Source organism: Amia ocellicauda, chromosome 9 (assembly GCF_036373705.1).
Source record: "Amia ocellicauda isolate fAmiCal2 chromosome 9, fAmiCal2.hap1, whole genome shotgun sequence".
Lineage (NCBI taxonomy): Eukaryota > Metazoa > Chordata > Actinopteri > Amiiformes > Amiidae > Amia > Amia ocellicauda.
The window spans coordinates 17,286,249-17,314,160 of NC_089858.1; the positions used below are offsets into that span (position 1 = coordinate 17,286,249).

The 27,912-nt window shown below is 43.4% G+C and overlaps 2 protein-coding genes across 5 annotated transcripts in view; both read right to left on the bottom strand.

The window, feature by feature from the left end:
* phaf1 (phagosome assembly factor 1) overlaps window positions 1-659 on the bottom strand; it is a 12,192-nt gene extending 11,533 nt beyond the window's left edge. The window contains exon 1 of one of the 2 annotated variants that reach the window (XM_066713516.1): window positions 1-659. This exon is cut by the window's left edge and continues 280 nt beyond it. The gene's annotated coding sequence lies outside the window, so the exon portion shown is untranslated. The other variant, XM_066713518.1, reaches the window with a different exon arrangement.
* Window positions 660-1,554: 895 nt separating this feature from the next.
* Window positions 1,555-27,912, bottom strand: part of cbfb (core-binding factor subunit beta) — a 28,091-nt gene continuing 1,733 nt past the window's right edge. For 2 of the 3 annotated variants that reach the window (XM_066713524.1, XM_066713522.1), the window contains 4 exons: window positions 26,346-26,462; window positions 8,692-8,808; window positions 7,968-8,063; window positions 1,555-4,004 (listed from right to left, as the gene is read on the bottom strand). In XM_066713524.1, coding sequence (XP_066569621.1) covers window positions 3,936-4,004; window positions 7,968-8,063; window positions 8,692-8,808; window positions 26,346-26,462 — 399 coding nt within the window. In that variant the 3' untranslated portion in view covers window positions 1,555-3,935. Of the gene's footprint in view, window positions 4,005-7,211; window positions 7,263-7,967; window positions 8,064-8,691; window positions 8,809-26,345; window positions 26,463-27,912 lie in introns of all 3 variants that reach the window. The other variant, XM_066713523.1, reaches the window with a different exon arrangement.

Below are 27,912 nucleotides of genomic sequence, written 5' to 3' on the forward strand. Positions count from 1 at the left end.
AGTTCGGTTCGGTTCGGTTTCTCTTTTAACGAACAATGATACTTTTTCTATCGGTTATTTCTATTAAAACACACACTCATGAAGGAGATCTAAATTTAAATAATATAAAAAACAGTTCTTAGCAAACGTTAGATAAATTACATTAAAATAGCATTTCCTTATATTTCAGTACACGGACGGGTTATTAACTACATACAACGTACTGGCAATGTAAAGGCTTTGTCTCCGCGGTCTGTACCGATACTTTCCTCTTGTTCAAGAAACAGGTTTGCATTTGCACTTTATGACGGACTAAAGACATTAAAACCCTGCTTAAAACTACACCCGTTTCCACCTGTATCGCTATACAGATCATACATTCACATTCAGTCGCTCTTCTCCAATAAATAAGAAGGTGTCCGTTTTTCACTTCTATACAAATACTGCTGTATGTTCTGGCACAACATAAATAGACAACGTCCTATATCTTTTTTCTTTTCTTGCGTGGTTCCAGTTAATTATATACAAAGGCAGCTTTAAAATCCTACTAAGCCAATCGTCCACTGTGGTGACCTATTACCACGGATTTCCTTGTTTGTTTCTTGTTTCTTTGCCCTGTACAAAAACCACAACAGCAACTTCCATTAAAAACACCACGATCAGCTGATGGTTCTACTTCCTGTGCCGACGGCGGTGTACTTCCGGGTCACGTCACCGTCTGCAGCTGTAGCTGATTTTGAGTCGGACTCATATTTTTCAAACACAGGTATAGCCATGACTTTCACAATTTTCCCGATTACAAATAGCAAAGAAACGAAACAAAATACTTGATTGATCCTATAGTGGCAGGTATCGGTATAACGTAACCGTCGATTAAACCCTGGCCCTCTCTGTAATGTGGTGCAGGTATGATTGATAGAGGAGCCAATACGTGAAGGTGAATTTGTGAATCAAGGTACGCTTTATACAGAGAAACCTTAGCAAACAGCACCTTTTAAGTAAAATAATAGTAATTTATGATGATGTATTATAGGGGCCTGTATTATGAATAGAGATCAGGTCTCTATCTTTTTAGACACCCCCAGTGTTATGTGTAGGCCTTAAGCTGAGATATCAGCAAGATGTTGCTATAGCCGGTCTATTGATTTTGTCAAGTGTGTCTATTAAGTGCTCAGAGCTCAGATAAAGTTATTTGATTTTATCTGTATTTAACATGTCTTTCAGTTCTGCAGCTACTCTGGGGCAGGTTGGGCCAGCTGACATGATTCACATGCATGGCTCAGAAAAACCACAATCCATTGACAATGAATGTTTTTAATTCAGTAAGGTGTGACCTTAAATAAAATGTCACAGATGTGTTTCATACATTGTGGGTCACAGGGGTCCTTTCATGTAACTGCAAGAATTGAGCAAGTTGTGCAGCCTTCAGGTCTGGGTCCACCTGCTGTAAATTAGAAAGTGTACGGCTGCTGCTCATATTCCTGCTTCTTGGATAATGCCAGTGCTGAATTTCCATGCATTCCCCTTTCTTCAATAAACTGGAGATAGAGAACACAGCGACCCAAGAGACTCATCTCTGTTTGATACAAGTTTATTAAGAAAAAGACTTAAAACTTAAAAACATTTCAGAAATAAAGAAACAAAGAAACAATGTAGCAAAAGCAATATCACTTAAGGCAACTCCTAAAGGAGATCACAAAAAAAAGAACAAGTTGCCACTTCTTCATCATGAGAAATTGAAAAAATCTCCACTGGTATCAATAACTTAAAAACAATAATCAAACAAACAAACAAAAAAAAAAAAAAGATAATTGAGCTAACCAGCAGACAGAAATTCCCCATCTAAATGCCTGCATCAAGACAGGAAGAGAGTACAGCACAGGTTTGTGTGCTCAACAGATCCATGGTAGGGAACACTGAAGGGAGGAGACGATTGTAGCTCTCTTCATTTTGCTTTAGGTCCGTGAATTCAATGTGTGTCTGCTATTTGGACACAACGCTAAAAATACCAATGACTGCCAAACAAATAAATAGTTTTTTTTTTTTTTTTAAAGAAAACAACCCCCCCACCCCCACCCCTACCCCTGAATATATCAGTTTTTTGGTAATAGCTAGAGGTAGCCGGTGACTCAATTCTGGCATCCAACAACATTTTTCATATCTAGGCATATGCTGTGTGAAAAGTGATTTATAAAGTTCCCATTTAAAATAACTGTGAAATGCTCCAAAGTATTTAAAAAAAGACTTAAGAGCAGTAGATATTAAAATACAGGAGTACATTATAACCGAGATCCAGTCTCTAGCCCTCCTTCTCACAAGGGCTACTGCACTATAACGGTATTCATGCCATTGTCTTGTGAAAACATGCAGGACTCTTTCACATACATGCAATGTGATTTCTCCCTCGTCCTTTTACACCAAACCTCCTCTACCTCCACAAACCAACCCTAACCTTCCCTTTTTTTCAGGCAAATTCATTACATTTGCCGCACAGCATAATAACAGCTCCTAAAATAGTTTACAAATACAGAACAAGAATGTTTTTGGTTGTTGTTGCTCACCAAGACTGTCTCCCTTCCTTTATGAACTGCATTGACTTCAGTGTAGCTTGTGGACAAATAAAGCTGAACCGTTTTCAAGTGAATCCCTTGAGGTAACCGTCAGTGCCCATGTAAACGCACATCTTTACTGAAGCTCTAAAACCCTCACAGCACTGTACTGGTGTTTGTCACTGGTAAAGAATATTCATAACTGACTACGCAAAGGTTTTGGTCACATGAACAAACTCCCCAGCGATGTGGTTGAAGCTGAAAATTTGGGAACATTTAAAAATAGACTGGATAGGATCCTTGAATCACTTAGATACTAATGGACACCAAATGAGCACAATGGGTCGAATGGCCTCCTCTCGTTTGTAAACTTTCTGGTTCTTATTTCTTTCTTGTAAGGAAGGAGCTCCACTCAACTTCAAAAAGACTCGCCTACCATCACTTTTTCCTCCTGTCTTTTAGTCTCCAAGTCCCAGGTGTAACTGATGTTATTCATCTCTGCAATCCCAACCAAAGCTACATTTTATTATTTCCACCCAACCCATAAGAAATCAAACTGTTTAGTTTCAACGATGCAGTGCTACAAAGTTTTAAAATGGATCTTGGCGCTCAAGAACTTGATAGAATATAAAAACAATACATACTTGTTTGATTAAAACCAGTTAAATTCAAAACAATTGATGTTGACTGTACAGGGATTAAAAACTGATCTACAGAAGGTGCGTTCTCAAGAAAGGAGAGCGCAAATCTCCCATACCTGCACTGAATACGCTCTGAGGAGTGATTGCTGTAATGCGGACCTGTGCTGCTGGCTCCGTGGTAAAAGCATGTGTTTCTACACATTTCCATCAGAATAAAAGAAGGACATTGAGACAAGGAAAATTTAAAAAATGAAAAGCAGAACAAGGCATTATTCACCAGCACAGCCTGGATTCCCAGCAGGTTAACTTTCTTTTTGCATTTAAACTTTTTTCTTCCTTATTTAAACTTGATATCCTGCACTGAATTAGGAAAGAAAATTATATATATATAGACAGAGGAAAAAGTAAACATCCTGACTTCTCACACAATGTTAATAAAACCATTAAAACAGCATTTCATTAAAATAGTGCTTATAAAATATAATAAAATAGAATAAGCTTGCATAGAAAACAATTAAATGGAACAAAACATGTTGAAGAGGTGCTACGAGCTCCATGCATATGATAGGCAAATGTGGGTACTGTAACTTAAACATAGTGCAAAACCCCCCCAGGAAAAGAGGTCAGGGCCTTGCCCGCCCCACCCCCCAGGTCAGGTGAAGGACTGGCAACACTCCTCCAGGCTTCTGGACTTTGGTCTCCTGTAAACTCAACATCTGAGTGTAGAGCTGCCGAGACGCCTGCAGCCACGCAGTCCGCCGCCCACCTAGCGCATCTTCATGTCCTCCCCGCTGCCCATGTTGGAGCCAGGGCTGGGGTCCTGCTGCCGCCGCCCCTGGGGGGGAACATAAAACAACTGCTTAGAATGACAACAAGGGATGCCACAGCAACACAGCTCTGGACCTCTTCCTGTGTGTGTGTTGCACTCACTGCTGCTGGGGCCTTTACAACACCAGAGAAATGTGAGCAGAAGCGTTTGGGCTGGGGGAGGTGTGGTGGGGGGGTGATGGTTGATTGTGAGGGTTAGTTAATTATGCAGCACATCTCTGACCTCCACATACACACGACTGCCAGGGCTCAGAGCCTGGCTCAGTAACTGCAGCCTGCAGTGTGACCACCAGAGGGAGCCAGGTTACTGCCAGAGACGGCTTGTTTTGGTTTCTCGGGAAAGCTAAAAATTGTTACTCTTTTTCTGGGGGAGTTATTCATGGGGAAGCCTTTAACGCTTATCATTTAAAAATAAATGCATGACTATCACATGGAGGTGTTTATAGTTCAGATAGAGTCTCCCCTCTTAATCACCCTTAACTTAGAGCAGAGACAGACAGGCAGGCAGACGCACACAGACAGACTGACGGACGGGCAGCAGCACACAGAGCTGGTGTAAGAATGAGAAGGGAGGGAAGGGAATGGAGCACAGCTGACCCACTCAGTGTCCCTATAGCCCCCCACAGCCCCTCACTGTTCAACATCCATTCTAGCCCTGATCCACTGCCATAGTCCTGGACGTTGTTTTATTTTTATTTTAATGATTACGGCAAATTACATTCTGGTGAAGACAAGAGCAGCCATCAGACTTCAGATAAATCACATAACCAGGGACTCAAAGCTTCTTAGGCTCGGGAAATCGAATAGGTACAGCACAGTTGCTTTTGTGTGTTTGTATCATAAAGGGTGACAGAACCAGGTTTTAAAATGGAGGAGAAAAACAACCCCACAAACAATAAGATTAAATAATGAGCAGGAGATCATCCCGGAGTCTACAGTGCCTCAGAGCCCCAGGAGTGTCAGTGAGAGAGCGGTTTATCAGGACGCAAGCACTTTGAAAGACATTGCAATGGAAACGTGAGCCTGGTGCAGTTTACCGGCATCATGACATAATGAACCGAAACGTAAGGAGATAGCCTTCATTGAACGCCCTCCGCTTGCTGAATGCTGCTATTAAAATCCAACTAATGCTATACAGACATGAGGAGCTGGGGTCGGCCTTGTGCTTTCTTCAGAAGGCAAATCTAATCCTGGTCCTGAAGAGGGGGGGGGAAAGACATGATATCCTGAGTACAGGAGCACAAAAATACCTCTCTCCTTTTTGCCTTTTAGAAAAGATTTAAAAAAAATGTAAAAGTTCATGCTGTCTGAAATGCAAAAGAAGGCTTTGTAAATATGGGGGCCTACAAACTGCCAAAAAACACCCGGTCGCTACTTGTGATGCATTTGCTATAGAGATGGGGGAAGAAAGAAAAGAAAAACCTTCCAGCCCACACAGGCAGATCAGACACTTCAAACGGACGCAGTCGAATAAGGCAACCGTCCAAAACAAGCACAAATTAAACAAACGACACGAAACCCCATCGGTGCTGCCGCAGATGCAGGCCTGGAGCCTTCATATTTAAAAATGTTTCAGACGTGGGCTCAATACATTTTTAATTTACATTCTGCCGGAGCGAGAGGGAATGCTGGTATCGATTGCGGAGAGCGGAGTGGCGTGCATCCAGCATCTATCGCGGTCAATAGAGGTTAGATTGGGCCTGACAGATGGGGAAACCTAATCAAAGAGATCAATACTAATTATATATTAATACTTTCACTGCGAGCACATATTTCTCTCGCTAATCCGATTTGCCAACCACGCCGCTCCTCAGCCCCAGATGCAGATTCTGTCATTTGAAATCTTCAGGTCATATAAAGATGATGACGGCCACCTACGAGGTTTTGCTGAGCCGTCCTCTCTGTGGTCAGTTGGGCCTCCATACTGTAAGCAGAGTGTTTAGTGCGTAGACCTGAATGAAAGCTAAGATACTGACGCACACACCACTTCTGCTACGTAGTGGTAGGGTCTCCTATCAGTTTTTCTAAACAATGTGAGGGGAAGACTTTGAAATATCTGAAGCCACAGCACTAATGTTTTTTTGTTGTTGTTGTTGTCCCTACTGGAAAATCAAATTACAGATTCAAGAACAGCACAATGACTGCTCAACATTTATCCTGTTAGAAAACAAAAAAGGAGGCCCATTTTAACATGAGGCGGTTCATTTTTTGACAGCGTGAGTTACGTTTCAACACGCATGAGCTTAAGAGGTCAATGACAGACACGAGACAAACTGTTTGTTGAAAATCTCTAAAAAGTTCAACGATAAAGCCCAGTATAAGCAAACAAGGGTCTTTAAAAGGGAAACGTCCACAAAGCTACAAAGGGGAGGGGAGAAACTACGCGCTTTGCTTCGAAAGCAACTTTGGGAGCAGTAAAGCTACATTCAGACACAAAACCTACAACCAAAAAAAGTATACCATGATGCTTCTGCAGAGGCCTGAACTGCTCTGTGAAATTCATGTGCTGCCAAGCTGTGGCGTATTATTCCCAGAAGGCTTTGCAGCAGGGGGGCGAGCGGTGGGGTGGGGCGGGGTGGGGTAGGCGGAGCGTGACCGGATCCTGTTTGCAGGGAATCTGGTCCCTATTAGAGACACTCCAGTCAGGAGCACTCTCCTCTGTGGTGGTGGGGGGGTTGTGTGCTGAGGCCGATTGTCCCGTCTCTGTGGCTGACTGCCGGCTTCCTAAACTCCGCCGTCTTGCAGCGCAGGAAGAAGTGGAGAGAGTGATTCGATACAGCTGTCTCCAGAGCAGTTCAGAGCTTGAGTTGTTATTGATCTCATAGATTACTGCGTTGCTCTTTTCCTCATTTTAAGGAACTGATCCTCCCCCACTCCATCACACACACACGCAGATGCACACATACACACACAAAACACGTCTGGAATAAATTGGCCTTGATTATAGTTTTCAATGATTTTCCCATAACTTAAAAATAAATATAAAAAAGAGATAAATATATATATTTTAAGTGCATGCGTGTGCATTTCTGACACTGCAGAAAAGTGTAACCTCTAAACACCCCAAAATTCTTCATAAAGAAACTGAAATAAACATTTACGTGACCAACAGCATGCATTACAATCTGAACAAGATCCTGAGGGCCAATTAGGCATCTGCAATTCTGTTCAGCGTGCGAGATTGTGAGAGGGTTAAAAATCAGAAGAGACCAACCCTGGTCCTTGAATTCCATCAACAGTCCCAGATTTTTGATCCCAAAGGGTCCTAAAAAACACAATTTATTTTTTCAAGTTTGTAATGCAGCGATTCCTTCTTTTGGTTTAGTTTTTTGTGTGTGTTTTTCAGTCTGTCTTCTTTTAGGTTATTAACTTCCACATGCATCTCAAGATTTAGCCTCTCTCCCCATGCAGACACTTGCCGATGAAGTTTTAAGGACCACAATCTCGCTCTCTGGCTATCCACACATCACACGGTCATGCAGACGGTTCTACAGCACAAAAGAAAGCAGCAGCATTTGTGCCTTGACTGCAGGGCAGCAAAGGTCAAATCGGGAAACACAGCAGAGGTCACGACACAATACACAAATAAAGATTAATCTGAATGCAGTTTGATGTAAGAAGAGATCCTACACACATTCGGACACGTGTGAACACACATTTAAGTACTGGAGGTTACAGTGCCAGAAGACAGGAGTCCAGGCGCTTGTTTTCAGCTGTTTTCTGTTAACAAGAGCCCCACCACAGTCAAATGAGCAGCCTTGACAGAGAATAATAAATCTGCGAACGCAAGGCCAACCGCGCACACGGAGTGCAAACAAACACACCCCTGCCGTGTAGCCAGGCAGCTCTGCTCTGTTGTGTGTGTGTGTGTGCGCGCGCGCGCATGAGAGCGAGAGTGCGAGTGTGTGTGTAGGAGGTGCTGTTTTCAGGCAACAGGGCTGTTTCTCAGGTGCCCAGGGCTCCCCCTCACCTCCATGTCCTCCCGGTGAGAGCGGTCTCTGTCCTCAAAGTCACGTGTCCTCCTCCGCGCCTCTTCGAAGGCCTGCTGCGCCAGGGCATCCTCCTGCTGTGAGGACACAAATACACTGAAAACTGGACACCGGGCACTGCCCACACACAGCCACTCTGAGCACTGCTGATAAATAAAATAGTGAAATACAGTATTATGATGTATTAAGTGATTTTAAAACCTAGCCAGAGCCACTAACCTTTCCAAATTTTGACATGAGGGTAAAGGAGTTTTGTTTAATCTGGTTGTTTGTGTTGTCTTACAGTTTGTGCCTAACTTGACTGACAGCTCGCCTGAGGAACTCCGGTTCCCTTTGTCAGGTGAGGGTACCGTGTTCTCAAAGCATTTTTCCTGACCTCTGAACTGAGCCCACCCTTAAAACTGCAGAATGTGAGAAAAGTGAACGAGGGAAGGAAAAAAAAAGATTCAGCTATCAGCTGTACAATCATCCCCTTATATGTATCATTTTGAAAGGGGCTTATGTGGGAGATGGGCCTGGTTTTCCAGTTATGGATTATAGACTTTTAAACCTGCTCTCATCCTGCTTACCCACTCCTCTGTAGCGAAGAAGACCAGAGCCAGGACTGCGCTATCCACAGTGTGGACATGCAGAGAGCAGTGAGAGGTAGCTGTAACAGGGACAGGGACAGCAGGGTGTGAGGTGGGTGAGGGGCACAGGCCTTACCTGAGCTCTCTCCTCATCATACTCCAAGCAGCCCATGCCGTCCAGTCTCTGCAGGTCGATCCAGCCCCTCCAGATCACACACACGCCGTTGAGGATCATCGGGGCTTTGAGGTACACCTGTAACACACACAGGTTAGCATGGGGCTAAGGTCTTGCCTGATAGTTTCCTTAGCCTGACTGGTTAGTGATGACCAAAAAAGCTGCAAAGTGTGCAGTACAGCTACCAAAACTAATTCCCAGTTTGCAGATATGGGGGAGGGGGGGGTGGGACAGAAGCAATCCTCCTTAATATATCCATAACGAGCAAACTAATCTGTGCAGTGAAACAAACTGATGCTTTCCTGAAAGCTATAAAAAAATCACCGCTCAGACACCCGTGCACTTTGGTGTATTAGCACATAGAACGCTGGGGCTAATTCATTTTATTCAAATCCTCTTTTTTTCCCCCCATGAATATTTATATTACTCTGGCATGCAAGAGCTGGGAGACAATTCTTTTCAGGTGGCGGAGCATAAAGGGCCAGTTGTGTCTGGGCCCTGTGGCGTGCAGCTCTACACACAGGCTGTAATTAGGATGAAAGATGAGCCTCTTCCATTCACTGACGGGTATAATCTGGGGTATGTAAAGTTTTAAACAGATGTGTCCAATTTAAAAAAAAAAAAAACATTAAAAGAAAACTGTTGGAAAGTATATTCTAATGCGTATGAAGAAACCAGTTTTAAACTTTTTTTGGCACTCAGTACAGACTTTAACATGTTTAACTCCATTCATACAGTGAAGGCTCTTCCTCGTTGCTACATCCTAAATCACCAACCAGAACTTCCTGCTTCTGACGGTCCAGGACCCCCCCACCACCGACTCTGAGGAAGTATTTTTCTTGCAATGCACTGCAGCCAATGCACACAGAGAGAGAGACACAAAGACAAAGAGAGACCAGAACCTGATAATGTATATGTACCGTGTAGCCATCTCAGAAATATGGTCTAGTTTTGGCAGGAGCCACATAAATATTCCATCCACAAGGCGCAGGAATGCAGTGTGAAAAAACAGCATGCACTTGACAGGGCTGGGCTTATGTCTGTGGCTGCGCTCCATGGAGAGTGAGGAGGGAGACAGGCGAGAAACACAGAGTACTGATGCTTCGCTCAGCGCTTCCCATCAGCCTGCTGTGCGCTTTCTAGAATAAACCACTGACCGCCAATCAGCGGCCAACCAAGAGCCAACAGAGCAAGCAATCAGAGTCGTCTGAGCCGGAACACTGCCACTCTCCGCTGGCCGCTAGCCAGCTGAGGTGGTGTTGTGCCCAGCGGGTCAGAACCCAGGTTGTTGTGCCGGTGTGAAAGGGGCAGAAGTTGTGGAGCTGTGATTTCCCAGGGTGGGGACAAAAGCTGGTCTTTACACCCGACAGTCCGATTGTTCATTCTGCTACAAAATCCAATACTTGTAACTGTGGAGCGCACCGGGGCAGGCGCAGGGCACAGTCCAGCTGTGAGCCCCAGGCAGCGCACTCACCCCCATCAACACAGGCTCTCCTACAGGAAGTCTTGAGGCTGTAGTCTTTCATGTCTTAACTCCCGTATCGAGTGTGGAAGTGGAAAAAAAAAAATAGAAAGCCTTTCCAGACCTGAGCCGAAAGCATGCCAGGCATTTACAAGGGAACCCAATTAAACAGAAGCGCGCACACGCCGAGCGATCAGGAACGATCAGCGCAGAGAGCTTCATCAAAGAGCACTCCACACCGCCATGGGAAATAGATTCATGACTGATCACTACATACACACCGGATAATGATCCAGTTGCAGATAGTTAAGGAAATGAATGAAAACTGAAATCAAGATTCAATTAGATTGTCTGGAAAAAATAGTGTATTCGCATTTTATTTTTCTAAAATGTCTAAAATATCCATTATTTTTTCTCCATTATTTATTACAGCCTTCTGATACTTCATCATAGTTCGTTTAGCCATTAATAACAAATTAAGTCTTTCTGGGGTTTGTCCAGTAAGCACATTTGTAACTCCATCAAGCTAAATGCACAGTTTTTGTTGGGGAAAAGCCAGCACTACAGACACATGAGAAAACCATTTAAACCAAAATGTTCTGGTTCATTTCTTCCTAGAGATATTATATATATATATATATATATATATATATATATATATATATATATATATAAATTAAATTGTTTCTTGGACCAACCCCTATTTATTTCAGTAAAAAGAGTATAAAAGCAGTTTCGTGGCCTGACCATCCATGCAGTGACGTCTTATTCCAAATTAGGTTTTGATTTTTAATTTATTTATTTATTTTATTATATTTTTCCACACAGATGCAGAGGAGGTACATGCAAAGAGATCACCCTACCTGAACACGTTTCCACAACAGAGCTAGACTTTACAACACTGACGGTTTAATTTCTTCTTACTTATTCAACAAACCACCACCACAAAAGAAAAACAATACATACATACCCGCCCATCCATTCATTCCTACCCTTCTTTCACCAGATGGGATATAAACGCATTGCAAGATATTTATTTTTATTTTTCCTCCCAAAATGTTTTGAAATCAGAGTATTTCACTCCAGTGCTCTGAGGGGGGGGTGACCTCTGCACCCGTTCTCCTGTTCCCATCTTTAGACAAACAAAGCCCTGGGGCCTCTTTCACAGCCCACAGCCCACACAGTCTGGGGGCCCCAATCACACACAGGCCAGTTCCTGAGGGTCAGGGAAGGGGCCCGCAGAGAAGGGAAGCAACGAGGGGACACAAGGTAGGGTTTCAGCTGCTGGAAGGCTGCCCTGGATTGAGGCCTGCTTCCCCTGGCAGGGCTGTGCGTTGCCTCTACTGACGCTGACTCAGTGAGAGCCTGTGGATAACCACACAGCACAGGAAGAAGAGATCACTGTGCTGCTGCAACAGGGTGGGTTGTGTGTGTGTGTGTGTGTGTGTGTGTGTGTGTGTGTGTGTGTGTGTGTGTGTGTGTGTGTGTGTGTGTGTGTGGAGGGGCGCGGGGTGGGGGGGCACATGGAGGAGAAGGAGGAGGCTGATGTATGGGAGGGTGGAGGGGCAGGAGGGGGGTAAACACTAGTACTCTATTCACTGAAAGTGTTTGATCCCCAGCCACTCAAGTTTAATAATTTTTTTCCCCTCTTTCCGTTTTGTGATTTTTTGTGAGGTTCTGATGAGATTTTCACTGGAAGTGTATTTATATAGTTTTTTATCAATAAAAATAAATAAATGACAAGACATGGGCCAGATTTTCACCTCCCAGAGACACACACACACCAGCCTCACCAGCCCCCTCTGAAAAAAAACACCCCCACCCTAGGAGCGGTCCGTCTCTCGTCTTCCCGCTCTTCTTTCAGGACTTGCGTTTTTTGGCTGGTTTCTGACAAGCCCCATCTTACTTATAACTTCTCAATTCTAAGTAAAGGACTCACTGGTTTGATTTGGTCACCCTCAACTCAGATCCACAGCTACAGTTTTCAGTGGAGAAATTAAATAATTCTTTGTAACTCTCCCCTGAAAAACAAACATGGATCTTTTTGTGCACAGAGAGAAACATTACAGTTCTGTTCACTGTGATCCCAGGCCCACCAGGCTCCCTGATTAAACTAGCACGCTCTGCATACAGGCGTTCACATACACACACACACACACACGCAGTCTGTGCAACACTTCAATCATGCAAGATCACGCAACTCAATGTGCTCACAATATGTTTGTTTGCACAGCATTTGCAATACGGAAACTTGGACATGTCTAAGATTACAGCTCCATTCAACTGAGCGATGCATTTCCAAATGTTACTCCAATAATAACAGAAGTTGAATGAAATGTTACTTAAAATCACACATGGGAAAATAAACAAAAGAAAGCACTAAACGTGTATAAATCCAGAAAACAAAAACACATACATAAACAGAATATGTACATCTGTATTCTGAGGCATAACAGTGAGATGTTTGGCAGCCTGCTGGTAAGCTCACCCTATTTTCAAAAACACTTGCGACTAATTGCCTTGGATTGAGCAATGCTCTGTTCCTGTTGACTGCACACAGGGAGAAGTCTCTGAGTCAAGACAATAAAACATTCAGACAGGTCAGCCTGAACATGTTCACACTGCCATCCTTCACAGGAAGCAAGGAGCTGTGGAGCTCAGAGCACTCAGAGCCTACGGAGATGCACATTAATGGGATATGAAACTCAAGACACCACAACAGGTGGAAACAAAACAAAAGTGAGAAGAGAAAAAAAAAAAACAGAAGGGAGAGGAGTAGAATGCGGAAGGCGTTTCATGCCCGAGTTAGAGGAGAGGAGAGGAAGCTCCAGCTCTCCATATTATTGCAGCATTTCAATTAGAGATGGGTCTGCATTCACAGTTGACTTCACCGTAAGACAGCAGAAGGTGCTGGAGGATTGAGTTCACAGATGCCAGCATAAAAAGTTGACTTGTGCACGACTTTTAGTACCTATTTACCTATTTAAAATCATCCCACCCGCACACCCCCTTCTAACAGGAAGCATGTTGACAGAGCCTGACAGCAAGTAGCAGGTAACCATATCACAATACAATATCTTATTTTCTCTTTGAAGGCACAGCGCTCTTCGCCTCGACACTGCTCATCTCTGGTGGCCCTGGCCCGGCTACATGCGCCCATAGAGTTTTAGTGCTTTAGTGAGCAGAGTCTGAGCTGCCAGGCCTTACCACCAGGGTAGCGAGCCCTGCGGAGCCACCAGCCCTGGTTCCCACGCCCCAGTTGCGCCTCCCAAAGACCCAAGATAAACGGACAAAGCCGAAGTGAAACCAGGCGCTCGTTCACTTCCCCTCCGTCTGCCAAGTGTGTCAGTCAATCACGAGCGGTCTCCTCCAGGGAGCAGAGATGCAGAAGTGACGCTGATATTCACACGATCACGGACCAGCATGCAACACCAACTCGCAGGAGGAGAAATATTTTGACATGAGAAAATCTCTCCCTGTCTGTCCTGCAGTGACAACAGAAATAATCGGCCTGTCACCAGTCTAGCACAGTGCATTGCATTCCTGAGTTTCCTTTCAGCAGGACAAACATCTTTCTGTAACAGGGTAAAAAAGTGGAACTCGTGTGTGGGTTTCTCTTTGTAACACTGAAACGTTTCTGGCGGCATTCACCTGAAGGAACTCAAACAGACTAGACACAAACGCCATGGCTACAGCACAATACAGCAGCACTTTCCTATGATGCTATCCATGTTTCTACAGACAAACATGCATATATACATAAACCTACAGACAAAAGTAAGATGTTTGCATTCAAAGTATCTTTTGGAAACAAAACATTAGCTCTGCAAATGATGTTCAAACATGGAACCAAATTATTTTCATTTTTCAGGCAAACTTTCTCCAACTTCATGGCCCCCTATTGCTATCGAATCAGCACTTAAAACAGTACAACTCCCCCCCAAGAAAACTGAGTTAATATGCACGGTGCCCTGGGCCCATAAAAGCACTGTGCTGCAGTCTGACAGCAGATCGGGGACTCGACCACTCCTACACTGATGAAAATGTTATCATCAGCAGATGTCACTTTAACTGCAATGTGGATGCAATCAATTCCTCCAATTATACCCACTGTAGCGTTAGCACACCAGCACGCTGCTGAACTGGGAGCCAGGCTCATCAATCTCACTGGTGGGAGCTTTTAAGAGTGTCCATGTGTGTGTGCATGTTGCGTTTTGTATATGTGTGCTTTGTGTGTGCGTTTTGTTTGGGTGTATATGTTTTGTGTGCGTGTGATTGTTCTGCGAGTATATATGTGATTAAAGCTGTGTCAGCTGCTTCCAGATTGAACTACTCTTCACATGTTAGTTCAAAGTCTAAAAATTGGCAAGTTTACAGATACAGGTAGCGTCGCCTTGGGGAAAAACGGGAATATCTGGCGCTCTCTTTGTAACAGGGTATGAACTGAAATCTGTGGGAAATACAGTATTGTGGCTCTCATACATACATATATACATACACATATCCATAAATGAAAACCAAGCCCAAAACCACAGAGTTGTAATCAGTCACACAGTGAGCTCTGAGGAAAGGCAATGGAGGGCTGAGCGAGAGCTGAGGACACAGGGTTTGTTTGGTTTTCCAGCACATGCGTGGCGTGGCATGGCGTGCCCGGGAGGATATTTACAATCCGTACGGACAGGGCCTTCATTTAACAGGGCATAGAGCAGAGGCATGCCTGTGCTACATCAGTCAAGGTGGGGGTGGGGATGGGGGGGGTGGTGGTCCAGACATCTGCTGGATTATGCACGTTTAGCTTCGTCCCTCAGTCTGCATCTGCGCTGTGGTGTTGCCACTGGTGGACGGTGGGTCAGTGTTAGTCAGTGTCCTTCAGGCAGCACAGTCCGGCCATTCAGCCATGGCGAGAGCTGGCCACACTGGTAGACATTCCCACATCTGTAGCAGGAGCAGGAGAAGGAACCGCTGTGCATTTAAATCTTCAAAACGAGACAGAGTGGGTGGGTGGGTGGGGGGGGGGCTGTTAGAGTACAGAGACGGTTTAACCGCACACTTCCTTCTCAGAACTGCACGTCCTCCCCGCAAACTCCCCCCCCCCACACACACCACATTTCAAACCAGTACATTCTTCAGCCATTTTGCCATTTTTGAGGCACTATGAAACAGCGTGACTGTGACAAAATTGAAAAGTGTGGAGGCCAGAGTTCAGCAGAGGACAGATAAGCGCATTGTGATTGCTCTGACTTCGTAAGAACCCTCCCCCCACCGCCCCACAACCATCCCCAAACACTGTACACAAATAAAGGTTTAAATTTGATCCCAGTCAAGTACATAGTTTTAGGAAAACACATGACTGGCAACACAGAGGGACGTGTGAAACTGTGCGTGTATCACTTCACAAACGCTTCACTCAATCAGCCGTGAAACAGATGAATGTCCTTTTTTTTTTTACAGAATTTAAATAAATGCATATTATATATAAACATTTATTTATTTACCAAATTTTTATGAACCAGGGAGCTTGCCATTTACAAGAAGAGGCCTAAAATAAACCAATAAAAACACAAATAAATAAATAAATAAATAAATAAATAAAACAAGCAAATGAGATGCTAAGTGGTGCTCTCAGAGCTATGATAGGAGCGGGAGGCTGACATCCCAAGTGCCAATTACTGCAGTACCAATGACCAGGGCGGTTTGTCGTCTACACACCAGCACAGGAAATGGGAAGAAACCACCACAGGCATGTTTCACGTCCAGCATGCCAGCCAGGATGCCAGTCCTCTGATAGGGCAGCTAAGACACCGGACCCCACAGTCCACCGCCATGCCCCTCCCCTCCATCGCTGCCCCTTGGCTGTGGCGAGCTGAACTCTTCAAAGCAGGGAAGCTCAATCAAACTGCAGACACCCTGTAGATTTGCCTGCATTTTGGTCCTTTGGTTATACGTGAATTCATTTTTAAAAGATCAATAAAGAGAGAAGGGTCTGCCGATTTTCTTGCCCTACATCCTCCAGCATGTCAAGTGCTCCTCTCACAGAAAGTCCATATAAGAAAGTCATAAAAGGCTGTGAGCTGAATAGCAACCTAATAGGGTGAGATTTACTTTGAGAACATCGGCACAGACAATAATTAAATAATTAGAATTAATGAATAAGGCCAAACCAATAAACTCTGCTTCTGTAATCTTTCAATTTAAATCGGAGCACAACTCTGCCCTCGCAGCTTTGGTGCGTGAAGTCAGCCTCACTCCTCTCAACACCTGGAGCAGTCGACACACTCCGCAGGCTTGAGGGAGAGTGCTTGAAACTTCACACACAGTGCAGCTCAAATAAAGAGGTGATAACATTACGGTACAAAGCTTTTATTTTTCTTTCTTCTCCTCTACCTCCAGACTGTTTTAAGAATTTGCAGGGGCTTGCGATCAGCGAAGGCCACGTGAAGCTATAGGCAGGTCCTGCCAAGCAAAATCCCCTTGGGCAAAATCCCTGCTAGGCTGCCTGACTGAACACGTGTGCCTGAAGCGTCAGGACATAGCAGAGGTAAGTGATTGAGCACAAGAGGCTGGGAGTAAGTTAGCTGGCAATGTTAACTGCTCTAGAAAGAAAATTAGTCAAGCTGTGGAATAAAGGGGCACTATTCAGAGCAGCATGTGGACCTGTGACTCAGAAACATCTCCAGTCAATCAATTTGTCTTGGCTGGGAGATCACTGGAAGACAGTCAGTCAGTCACTCTCTCTTTTATATACTTCCCCTGCTCATTCTTCAACAGTCCATCCTGTTCACCCGGTCACCAAAACAATGGGGTCCATATCCCTTCCCAGTGTGTAACTAGGGTGCTCAGTGCTGCTGCATCAACCAGCCCCCACCCCCGGACCCATGAGTCAGCAGCCAGGAAGCCCCCACAGCCAGGAAGCCACAGGAAGCAGCCAAGACCCCCACATGAGTCGTTCGCACCCCTCCGCTTCTGGAACGCCCCGCACATTCCAGAACTCCAGGGCTGAGGCTGGGCCATCTCATCGTGCCCAGGAAGAGAGAGAGCGGCATGAACACCACCATTGTTCACCAAGACAATCTACTGCCTGTGAGCCAGGTGATGGCAGCAAAATCCTGCCAGGCTGCCCTCAGGCCCCCACAATCAAAGCCCCTGTAAGACACCCACAACGTAGTCAACACCAGTGACCACACAAGGACTGACTCATGCACTTTCCTAGAGCAACGGCCACAGATGCACCGACTCCCTCCCTTCTCCCGCCCAAATAACTGCTGGTTCTCGGACTTTCCCAAATGGCTGCACACTCATTAGAGTCATGCACCTGTTTTTTCTCGCTCTCTTCTGAGACACTGCGTAGGAATGCCTGACCAACAGCAGCAGCAGGGCCAGCGTCACCCTGTGGTCAGCCCAGATCCACAGCGGGTTTTGCTCATATCAGCAGAGGTTATTTAGGACTTGTGAACTTCTGGAAGCAAAAGACTGGTTTTAATCCAGTATGCGAAGCAGTACTGATCTCCTATGTATTATTTTTCCTGCTAAATTTAACTATTTTTAATTGTGGTAGGAAATGTACCGTGCGCACACACAAAAGGGCTGTGTCCATCAAAAAAATTTGGTTTGCCCAGTTTATAACTGGATAATAAAATGTTTTTATACCCCCATCTAGATCATTTACAATGAATTTATTTGGCTGAAAATGTGACCTAGGGTAATTCATGCCCCACAGTAATGGCGTTATAAGGCAATAGGACAATACATGACCAAGAAAGTTACTTGAGAAAAGCATCGAGGCTGGACCACAAAAGCGGAAGTACGCAACAGGTTGTAAGCTGAAGCAAAACAGCTCACCGGATGCAGTGAACACAGAGGAGGAGACAGACAGACACTTGTTTTACTTACATGAAAATAAAGAGGGACTAAAGCTGACCTCAGTATGAAGCTTAAGTTTGTTAAATGGGGATGGAGAAAAAAAATAAAGTTACACTGTTTGCTCGGCGTCAAACAAAAATCAACAAATTCAACCACATCTGCTCTCGAAGCATTTGATCTACTCCTCCAGTCAGCCAGTTTTGCAGTTGGACGGCGAGCAGAAGGAAGACCACAGAGAGACCTGACTCAGCATAAAGCTCTCCAGCCACGGCAGGGCAGTGCTGACATCACCCTCCGCTCCTCCGAAGGAAAGAAAAAACAACCAAACAAACACAAAATGGTTTCCAGACCTCTGCTGTGAACAAATTGGGTGTTTTGCATTTCAGTGTGCCAGCGGTTCCCCGCATTGTGCTGTCCTTCAAATACAGCCCCACACCAGCCCTCCAGTCTTATCAGATCACCCACACTATTGTTCATTTCTCATTTCCACGAGCTGCCCAGGTGCAACACTAGTCCCGTATTAGATCAAAGAGCAGCTCTTAAGACTCAAAAATGACACTATTGTTAGACGTTTATACAAAAAAAGAAAAAAACTTCTGCCAGCACCTGCCACGGGACAAAGTGTTAACCCTATCCTGACCAGCATGCTGCTTGCGACCCACAATTAGCCTGGCAGAGAGACCATAACAAACCTGTTATTAAGATTCAGCTGGAAAGGTAAAGAAAGGTGATACTAATATTCTCAGACTGACCTGCAATGTTACGCCCTGGTCCGCAGTGAGAGGGATGGATCATTTTCCAAGTTGTGAAATAGTTACTGGGGTGAAATCCAGTAGACTGAAAGCTCTTAATTGTGCTTAGATATTTTGTTTTCATTTTTCGAGTGAGGAGTGAGGAGCTCTTAAAGGGTGCCCCAGTTCTGTCCAGTGTGGATGTGCTTGGCAGACTCTCTTCAGGAAGGAAATAAGACTCACCCCATCTTACGCTGTGGATTACCACTGAAGATTTTAATGATGAATTTCTAAATCATCCACCGCACTTACTGCTTCAGACTAGCACACAATTAGGACTGTGGACAGGCCAGGCCACGGCTCAATCTTCACTCTACATCCTTCCAACAAAATAACAAAAAAAAAATGAACAATAAACCAAATAAATGTATATATTTATTCCCCCTGGACACAACAAACACTGGATCCAATAAAGAAGTTCAGCTGTCAGGGCTAAAGCATGTAACACCGTTCTACGGGAGACTTAAAACTGCAATTCAACAGAAGAATAAATCATATTTGCTTCAGTTTATTTTATTTATTTAGATAGATGGATGGATAGATCTTAAATTTTTAATTAATGCTGACTGCCTCTATGAAGATAATATGCATAAAATCAGAAAATCAGCAAAAACTTCTACATGAAACACACATGTACTAGCACTAACTTAAACCCGCATTCGCCTAATCATAATCCCGGCTTCATTCGAGCACGTGGAAAATTATTTGAAATGTGACACCAGTCTAAAGAGCTCATTCTTGCAGTCCCATCATCTGAATGGGTCAGGGGAAGCGGCTTCGAGTCACCGTAAAACTAATCTGAATGTTGGGATAGCCTGACTGCTCTTTCCTAAATGCAGAAAACAGTCAAGCCTATGACAACCTGATTGACATCCCCTTTAATTTCCTTCAATTATAAGAGGCGGGAAAGTAAAGACTCTCAGCCAACGTAGTGCTACACACATACAGGCTGTAATGCTCACCTATACCTGGCATTCTTCCAGAAACTATTTTGCCACGTTTCCCCCAAGCATTTATTTAATTACCCAGACGCCCCGCAAGACAAGTGAGGAATGTGTGCGGCTTAGAAAAGCATTTCGTTTTTCATTTGGCTCTAAACTCTGGGTCAGCCCGCTGTCTCTGTATTGGCAGATTTATGTATTTTTTATAATACTTCACCAGCATTGCACGACAGATACCAAATTAAAAAGAGAGAAAGGAAATTTAATTTCAATGATGACAGCTATGCAAAGGATTCAGGGAAGCATGCATTGCTTTAAAAATGGTTAGCTACACAAATGAGCTAAAAAAAAACTAGACAAAACAATATAAACTTTCACATGAAGTGGGCATACAAAGCCCATCTAGTATGATTAAAAAATAAAAAGCCTGGCCTACTTTTCTTCATCTTCTGAAGTGCTGTTCCCACACTTGCTAAATGAAAACCTGCACAGAGCTTGACAGCCCTCAGCAACTGTACATAAATATAAATGAACCGAGACAGCTCGATGAAACGAGCCCCTTTACAGAGTTCTGCTGCCAAACAGGGACCCACAGAGGTGAGTGAACCTTCCCCCGCCCGTCTGACTCCATACGCCCATGGATTTCTGCAGGATCCATCTCAGTCTTAGGAATTGCGATAAAAAAAAAAAACTGAAAGGAACTCTACTTTCAGCAGGCTGAGGTCTGAATGTGTGATCCATTCTGTTCATGTGTGCCCCTACGCTTCATTTTCACTATTGATTCCTTCTGGAGGTTTTATTTATTCATTTTTATTATTATGAAATTAGATTTTCTGGGCTCTAGTTCAAGAATATTTAAAAATAATTATAATAAAACACACACACACACACACAGACATGAATCCTGTCAGGAGCTGCTGACCTACTGCACCAGTTCAGCAGCACATTAAGCCACAATGTTTTTTAAAAGAGATGCCAGAGAGACATGAAAAGGCAGAAAATGGAATGCCTGGTGAAAGATGGCACGCTGCTGCATACGGTTACCGCACAAGCACTGCTGGCTTCCTCTCCCATTTCTCCGACTACGAACACATGAATATTTCTCTTGCAGCTCAGCACACATTAGCGGCCAAGGAGAGCAATGCTGGAATTCAGCTGCAGAAAGCAAGGCGGATTGCGGCACACTTTAATTGTCTAAAAGTACATTAAAGATGCTCGCTTGTTTGTCAAAACCTATTACTGTGCATTACAAGCATAGCTTTTATCCATTCAATACTGTTAATAAATCATGAACTCTATTAAATTTTTAGAGCGTAAAACTGGGTTTCCTGGTGCAGAAACGCTCAGTTAATCCCCTAATGAAAACCGACTCTCGACAGGACCAAAACACTGGGAAATTAAAAAAGGCATATTTACAAGTAGGGCCCCAGATCAATTTAGCTGTAAATAATTATATACTTCAGTCACATCCTCCCTAAAAAATATAAATGTAAAACATGTATTCTGTATGCTACACCGAAAGAAGGGTTCACTCATATTAAATGATGCTGCGTTTCTCCTTTTCTTTACAGGACTCTCTGAGGGATAAACAGTAATAAATCACAGTAGTGTTACCACACTATTGGACTGAAGAGACCTTTCTCCTGCACATCTCTGAGAGACATCTCTCCAGCACTACTCTGTACAAAATGAGAGAGTCCTGGGCGGGGCAGACAATTTCCCTGAATCTCTCCATTTGTCTCCTGCAATAAGTCAAAAGGAAAAAGAAAAAAGCCCAATAGAACAGACCCAGTCCTCTCATTTTGTTCAGCCACAAGATCAATCCGTGTGGTTTCCTTGCTCCTTGAAGATCAAATTCAAAAGAGATCCGCAGTGTAGATGACAAAGTGTGACACGAGAGCCGGGTCGCCACTAACCCCGGTCTTAAAGTTTGCTAGGTTCACAGTTTCCTAACATCACGGGAATGCCGTTAAAGACACAGAAGGGTATATTTACTTTCCCTAGCAAGATAATTGGCCCGGTTAAAGACAGAAAGCAAATTCAAATACAGAGAAGGAAAGATGACTGAATAATAATAACTACTATATATATTTTTTCCATTCTTTCTAAAACTTTAAAAAAAAAAAAACGGAAAAAAAAAACAAAACGATGAAGACATACAATGGTGCGTCTGAGCATCGGGAGTCAATTATGATCCACACTTTGATGATGTCATTGACAAGTGATTTGCAAGTAGACTGGCTTCCGTTAGAAAAAACAGAACATGAACAAGAACCCCACTGTAAAATGGCATAACCACACTTCTCCTCCGAGTAACTCATACATCATTCTGGTTAGCTCAGCCTCATGTGTTCATATCTGGATTCCTAAGCCTTTAATTCAGGCAGCATTTGCTGAAGCATGCTGTGCATTATATTAAAAGGAGGCATGTTGAACACATTAGCCAAAGCAACCCCCCCACCCCAAATTCCATATTAAAAAAACGCTTTTCTGCACTTTGAGTTGGGTTGCTCCTATAATTTTCTGACTGGGTGCAAATCAGCAGGGTAGCAGAACTTGTGCAGTCCAGAACCTGAAAGTTTTAATATATATATTACTATTATTTATTTTTTTAAGGAATATGATCTTCATATGTGAACACTAAAGTGAGAATCCAGAATCTTGATGCACCCAATTCTTATCACTTTGTCTGAATACCAAATGTCCACTTTGATCATACAATAGTTCTTCTTCACAGCAGTAAAAGTGTGAAAATGAAAGTTTCAAAGTTATGTTGCTTTTCCGGTCATTATGACTAACCAAAGTCAATCGCTAAAAAACAAAGTAGTAATCTATCCAAATACATAAATCGATTCCACAACACACACGCACCCCTGCCCCCTCCACCCTCGGGAACTTGAAGAATTAGGCAAACCATTCACGACTCCCAGTCTAGCCAAGGAAACGGGCTTTAACACAGAACTATTGACTAATCCCTGCGGTCGTTCTTACAGTTACTGCAATTTTGTAATCAAGTCATTTATTTCAAGTCTTCCTGCAATATCGCGCCACAAGCAAACATTCTCACACAGCAAAACAAACAAGGTTTATTTTCTCGCAGTGAAGAAGATTGATTTTTTTTTTTTTTTAATCAGGTTAAGGTTTATCTAAGAATTTGCCATTTGTTTTCCAGTTAAAAAAAAAAAAATCACAGTTTATCGTCTTTTAAAAAATAAATATGTCTCTAATGATGATTTTAGCTTGAAAGAGTAGTTTAATTTGATTCTATGGAGTTTAAAGTCTAGGGGCTGGCATGGCCATACAGACTAGGCTTGATCTTTTTCATGCAGCAAACCGCACACAACCACTGCAGGAGCAGGGAGTGTAAACAGTAGAGGCACGTTGAATTACAAACGCAACAGAGAGGGGCCAAACATCAAATTTGTTAAGTCCTTGCAGCTGAACCTCAGTTTAAACAGTCGAGTGTTTCGGGTTTCAAGCAGATTGAATTAACTAAAGGATATGCGCAGGAATTGAAGATTAAAAGACTTCTCTCTTTCTTTCCTTCCTTTTTAAGAGAAAAAAAATAAATCCCACACACTTTCTGCATTGAATGATACAGTCTGCCTCCCTCAATTCCCTGGAGTCTGGGCTAAAGTTAATATCCAAGGTTACTACCACAAAGAGTGATGTGGGTAGATCTACAACCAAGGCAGACTCCGGGGAGACCAGTAACAGCCTAAATTCGGTACAGCAAATGGTTTCCCATCCTCAGACAGCAGCTTCTTAGCTCCTGACTGCTACAACAGGAGTTTTTATACTGCGTCAGCATCTGTAAATTAAACTAGATTCTGCACAAAGCCTCCTTTATCATCGCAAACGGTCAGTGAAAACTTTGAAACCTAGTTTAAAACTGTGAAAGCAAAGTTAGTGTCTCTTGCATGGACGCAATCTGTGGCATGCAATGGGTTTCTTGGTAGGAGAGCTGTGCAGATGAGGGGTGGAGGGGTCGGTGACCTGTGCGAAGTGGAAGTGCTAGAGCTGGCGAACACAGAAAAACTCAAAATCATCCTCTCGGGGACCCAGGTCTGGCATGTCTCCGGGCGAGAATGGGATCAGTATGAGCGATTGGGTGACAGAGCAGATGGGGTCATGTTTAAAAACCCTCCAAAGACACTGACATGAGGGGCTGCATGGAAGCGTGGAGTGGTCACAGAGTTCAGAGCGCTCCACTCCAGGCAGCGCCACCGCTAAAATTAACCTCCCACAGCTGGTTCACATCAGCCTGTTGTGACACTCCGACCCTGTACTTAACTTACACTGCAGAAGGGGTACAATTGAAGGAGTTTTTTTTCTCTTTTTTTCCAGATAATAGTAGTCATCCAGAAGTGGATTCATTTCCCTGGCAGCCAACTGGAAGCAGCCAGGGAGAGGAGGGGACGGGGAATGGGAATGGAACAGGCAGGATGGAAAAGAATGGCAAGTTCAGGCTTCACAGAGAGCCACATTTTGCTGTGCTAGAATACATTTAAATAAAATAAAAATAAATAGATACAAATTTCCATCATGAAAAAGGATGGTGCCCTTTCCAGAGCAGTACGAATCCAGTGTTGAAGTGCACCAAAGCATCATCAGCGATCAGTTCCTCCTAAAGACTGAGAAAAGGGCCGTGCTTTGTGGGACACACTGGCGAGACAGAAGAAACCCACGGCTTCATAAGAGCGAAGTGCAGTAATTAAGGCCAGCTGCCAATGAAAATAAATAAACACACACAAATAAATAAATATGTAATCCTAAATGAATATTTAAAAACTAAACAAAGAACACCCTTTTGCATTGTAACTAATCAAAGCACTTTAAATTTGCAGGAGAGTGCACTGCTTCCACAGACAACAGCCACAGTTCAGTGGTGGAGTGGTCATCACACAGCACTGAGCCACTTTCTTTCATTAAACAAGCTACACCTCTGTACAGAAGCCAACACCAGGCCAGGTGCTGCATACTTCTTACCTCGTTTGCTTTATTTTGGGTAAATTTGCTTAAAGACACACCTGGGTCTTAAAATATCAGCACACATTTGCTTCCACAATCTGAACCAGTGCAAAATCTGTACGTGAGCACAGCGGGATCCAACTGACATGCAAAAGGCTGACTTTATATATCAATCCCCATGAGCCAGGCGAGCGAGGGGAGTTTGCTGTCCCTTTGCACAGATACAAAGCCACCACACTGCCCGGCACCTTATGGCAACAGGAGGTCAAAGAGCTCAAGGGTTGGAAGAGAAAGGATACTGGCCCTCTGATCTCCCCGACCCCCACCTCCCCAGGGCATTGCAAGACACTTCGGCAGGGGAGCAATCTGTTCCAGGGGCACCCACAGCCTCTATCTACTGTAGCAGTTCAGTGGAGACATGCTGGTGTCATTAACTAACAAAGTTACTGCAACACATTTTGTTTTTTAGTCTACATTTTTAAAATAGAGCGACCTACCACAATCCTGGATTTTATTTTATGCCTGTATGGTGGTGCTTCAGGCTTTGGTGGAGACGTTTTTTTTTTTATCACGAAAACCATTGAATACCAATGCATTTAAAGAACAACAAAGAAAACAAAGAAAGCAATAACAGCAACTTACAAAGACATCATTAGGACACATGGGCTAATTACTGTCAAAAAACCCTTCTATAACCTGCGCCAATTCCCCCCGCGACAGGTACTGTTTTTTCAGTAGGCGCATTAGACACCACAGCCTGAGGTTATTTTTAATCTGTGCTGCAAATGTCTCATTAAAGTTGCACAAAGCACTGCCTAGAACGAGAGAATCTGCCTAATCACGATCAGATTACTATAGGATCTCCTTTGAAATGCATCAGTTAATCTTTGAAGTACAGGCACTCTTGACATTTTACAGTGGCTCACTTTTAAATAATTAACAGGGTAAAGATCATTTGTTAGCTGGAGGCTGGGGGGTTCATTGATTCGGCAGGCCTACCTCAGCCTCTTCACATTTAACAACCACGTCTCGAGAATGTCTTGTCCATTTACACCGCTCCTCAATTAGGGGGCACGCTCAGCCGAAGGAGAAATTCAATTGAAAGGCAAAACACAGAAGTCAACCACTTAAACCCCCCGGTTTAGCCCTCTGGTAGCAGTTTAAAAGGCTGGATGGTCGAGTCTACACATTGTGCTAACGGAGGCTGCCATGATGGAGTGAAAATGTAACGTTTATATGCGTTACTCTAGCACTGAGTTGCAATTGGAACAGTTATCGGTATAAAGAAAAAGAGGACAGGTTACTGTAACATTTATGTAAAACTGATTCACCAAAATAAAAATATAAAAATAAAATAAAAATATTAGTCAGACAGAAGGAACATGTAGGGATTAGGAAAACTCCCTCTCTGAAAACAGTTTAGTGTACAGGTAGGTAATTTGTGGCCTCTGAGATTGAACTCTTGATGAGAAAAACAAACAAAACAAAACAAAAAAAAAGTCAAGAAATGTCAATGTCGGGAAACTCTTTTTTGGGGGAAAAAAGGTAGAACAAAACATGCAAAAGAAAGAAAATAAATCTGGGGATTACCTTTCCCGTCTCCCGCTCAAAATCCACGTAATCCCGCGTGGGGGCTTGTCTCTGTTCTCCATGTAAGTTTGCAGGGAAGAACTGGAGAGAGAGGTTGGTTCCTGTCGCCACAAAAGCCTTTTAGAAAAATCAATACAAACAGGATCAGAAGCAGGGCTTTATATAAATTATGCAGTCAGTCATTTATTTTTTACATCAACTGTGTGCCACGAGACAGTGCCATTCAAAACACGAGAAAAAGAGAATTAGTCCAGTCATCATTTTATTTTATTTTTTAAGTATTGAGTTTCGAACATCTGATTCTATTTTACCAACATTCACTACTGGCTGAATGGGACATAGGATACTGCCTAAAAAAAGAAAAAGAAAAAAAATCAATATATTATTTTAAATTGGTCCTTCTGCTGACATTAATAACCAGCAGTCTGAGAGGCTGGCTCTGAGTTCTGAGCTTAATCCAATCTGAGCATCTGGAAATAAACATGTTTCAAACAAAACCAAACCCCAAATATCCACTTATCCTGAATTCATGCTTTGGTATTTTTAATTGGAGGTGCCCCAATCAAGCAGAGATTCCCAATGTATTTTCCTTCAAACTCAAACACCAAACAGATCTGCCGGAGCTACAATAAATGCATATATTATTCCACTACAGCACCCAGGGAAAACGGATATGGATATGCTGATTGGTAAAATAATATATTTCAGAAGGAGGGGAGGAAAGCTGAAGAAAAACAGCAGGTTAATTGAGCGGGCTGTGAGGCATGTTGGTGTCAAGTCGGCCCCCGGTGTATAATTATATATATCGCAATTTACTGGGATACAAGGCGCAGAAACTGCCGGCCTTTGTAATACCCCAGGAGGGGCACGTTTTAAACGGAGCGCTTTCAGTCTAACGCAATGCGCTTTTGTTTGCATCTTTTTCTGAAGGAAACGGGGTTGTTCGTGATTGCGTAATGCAAAGGATATTGATTTTCTTTCTTTCTTTCTTTCTTTCCACTTTAACAGAATTGTCCTTGGATATATTATTTTGCAGAGAGCACCCAAATCAAATCATGCATGGCTGCAATATGAAACTGAAAGGGAGGGTCAAATACGTCAATCACAAAAGCTTGCACATATTCTGGAAGGCCAGTCGCGCCTTTACAATATCAAGTGTATCCATGTGACAATAAGGTGACAAGGACGTATATTTTCTTCACTGGTTTCCGCAAAATATACCAGACTAATTATAGCATTATCTAAAGCCATACTTCTGGGCCAATGTTTCTATATTCATTCGTGTTTTTCTTGTTTTGTTGTGGAATTGCATTGATTTGATGATAATAAAATGAGGACTCAGTTCTGTATTATTGGGCTTTATGGATATTGACCAGGCGGGTCCAGAGACAGCACAGCAGCACTGAAACGCATTTAAAATAACCCCGCGTTTATAATATAACACATGAAAGCAGTGTAAACCCTGGACATGACCCTACAGGGGAGAGCGCAGTCCCAGCGAGAATAAAGTCGTCACCCCATTTTAACTGGAGACGGGTCATTTGGGAGAGACTGGTCACATAAGGGC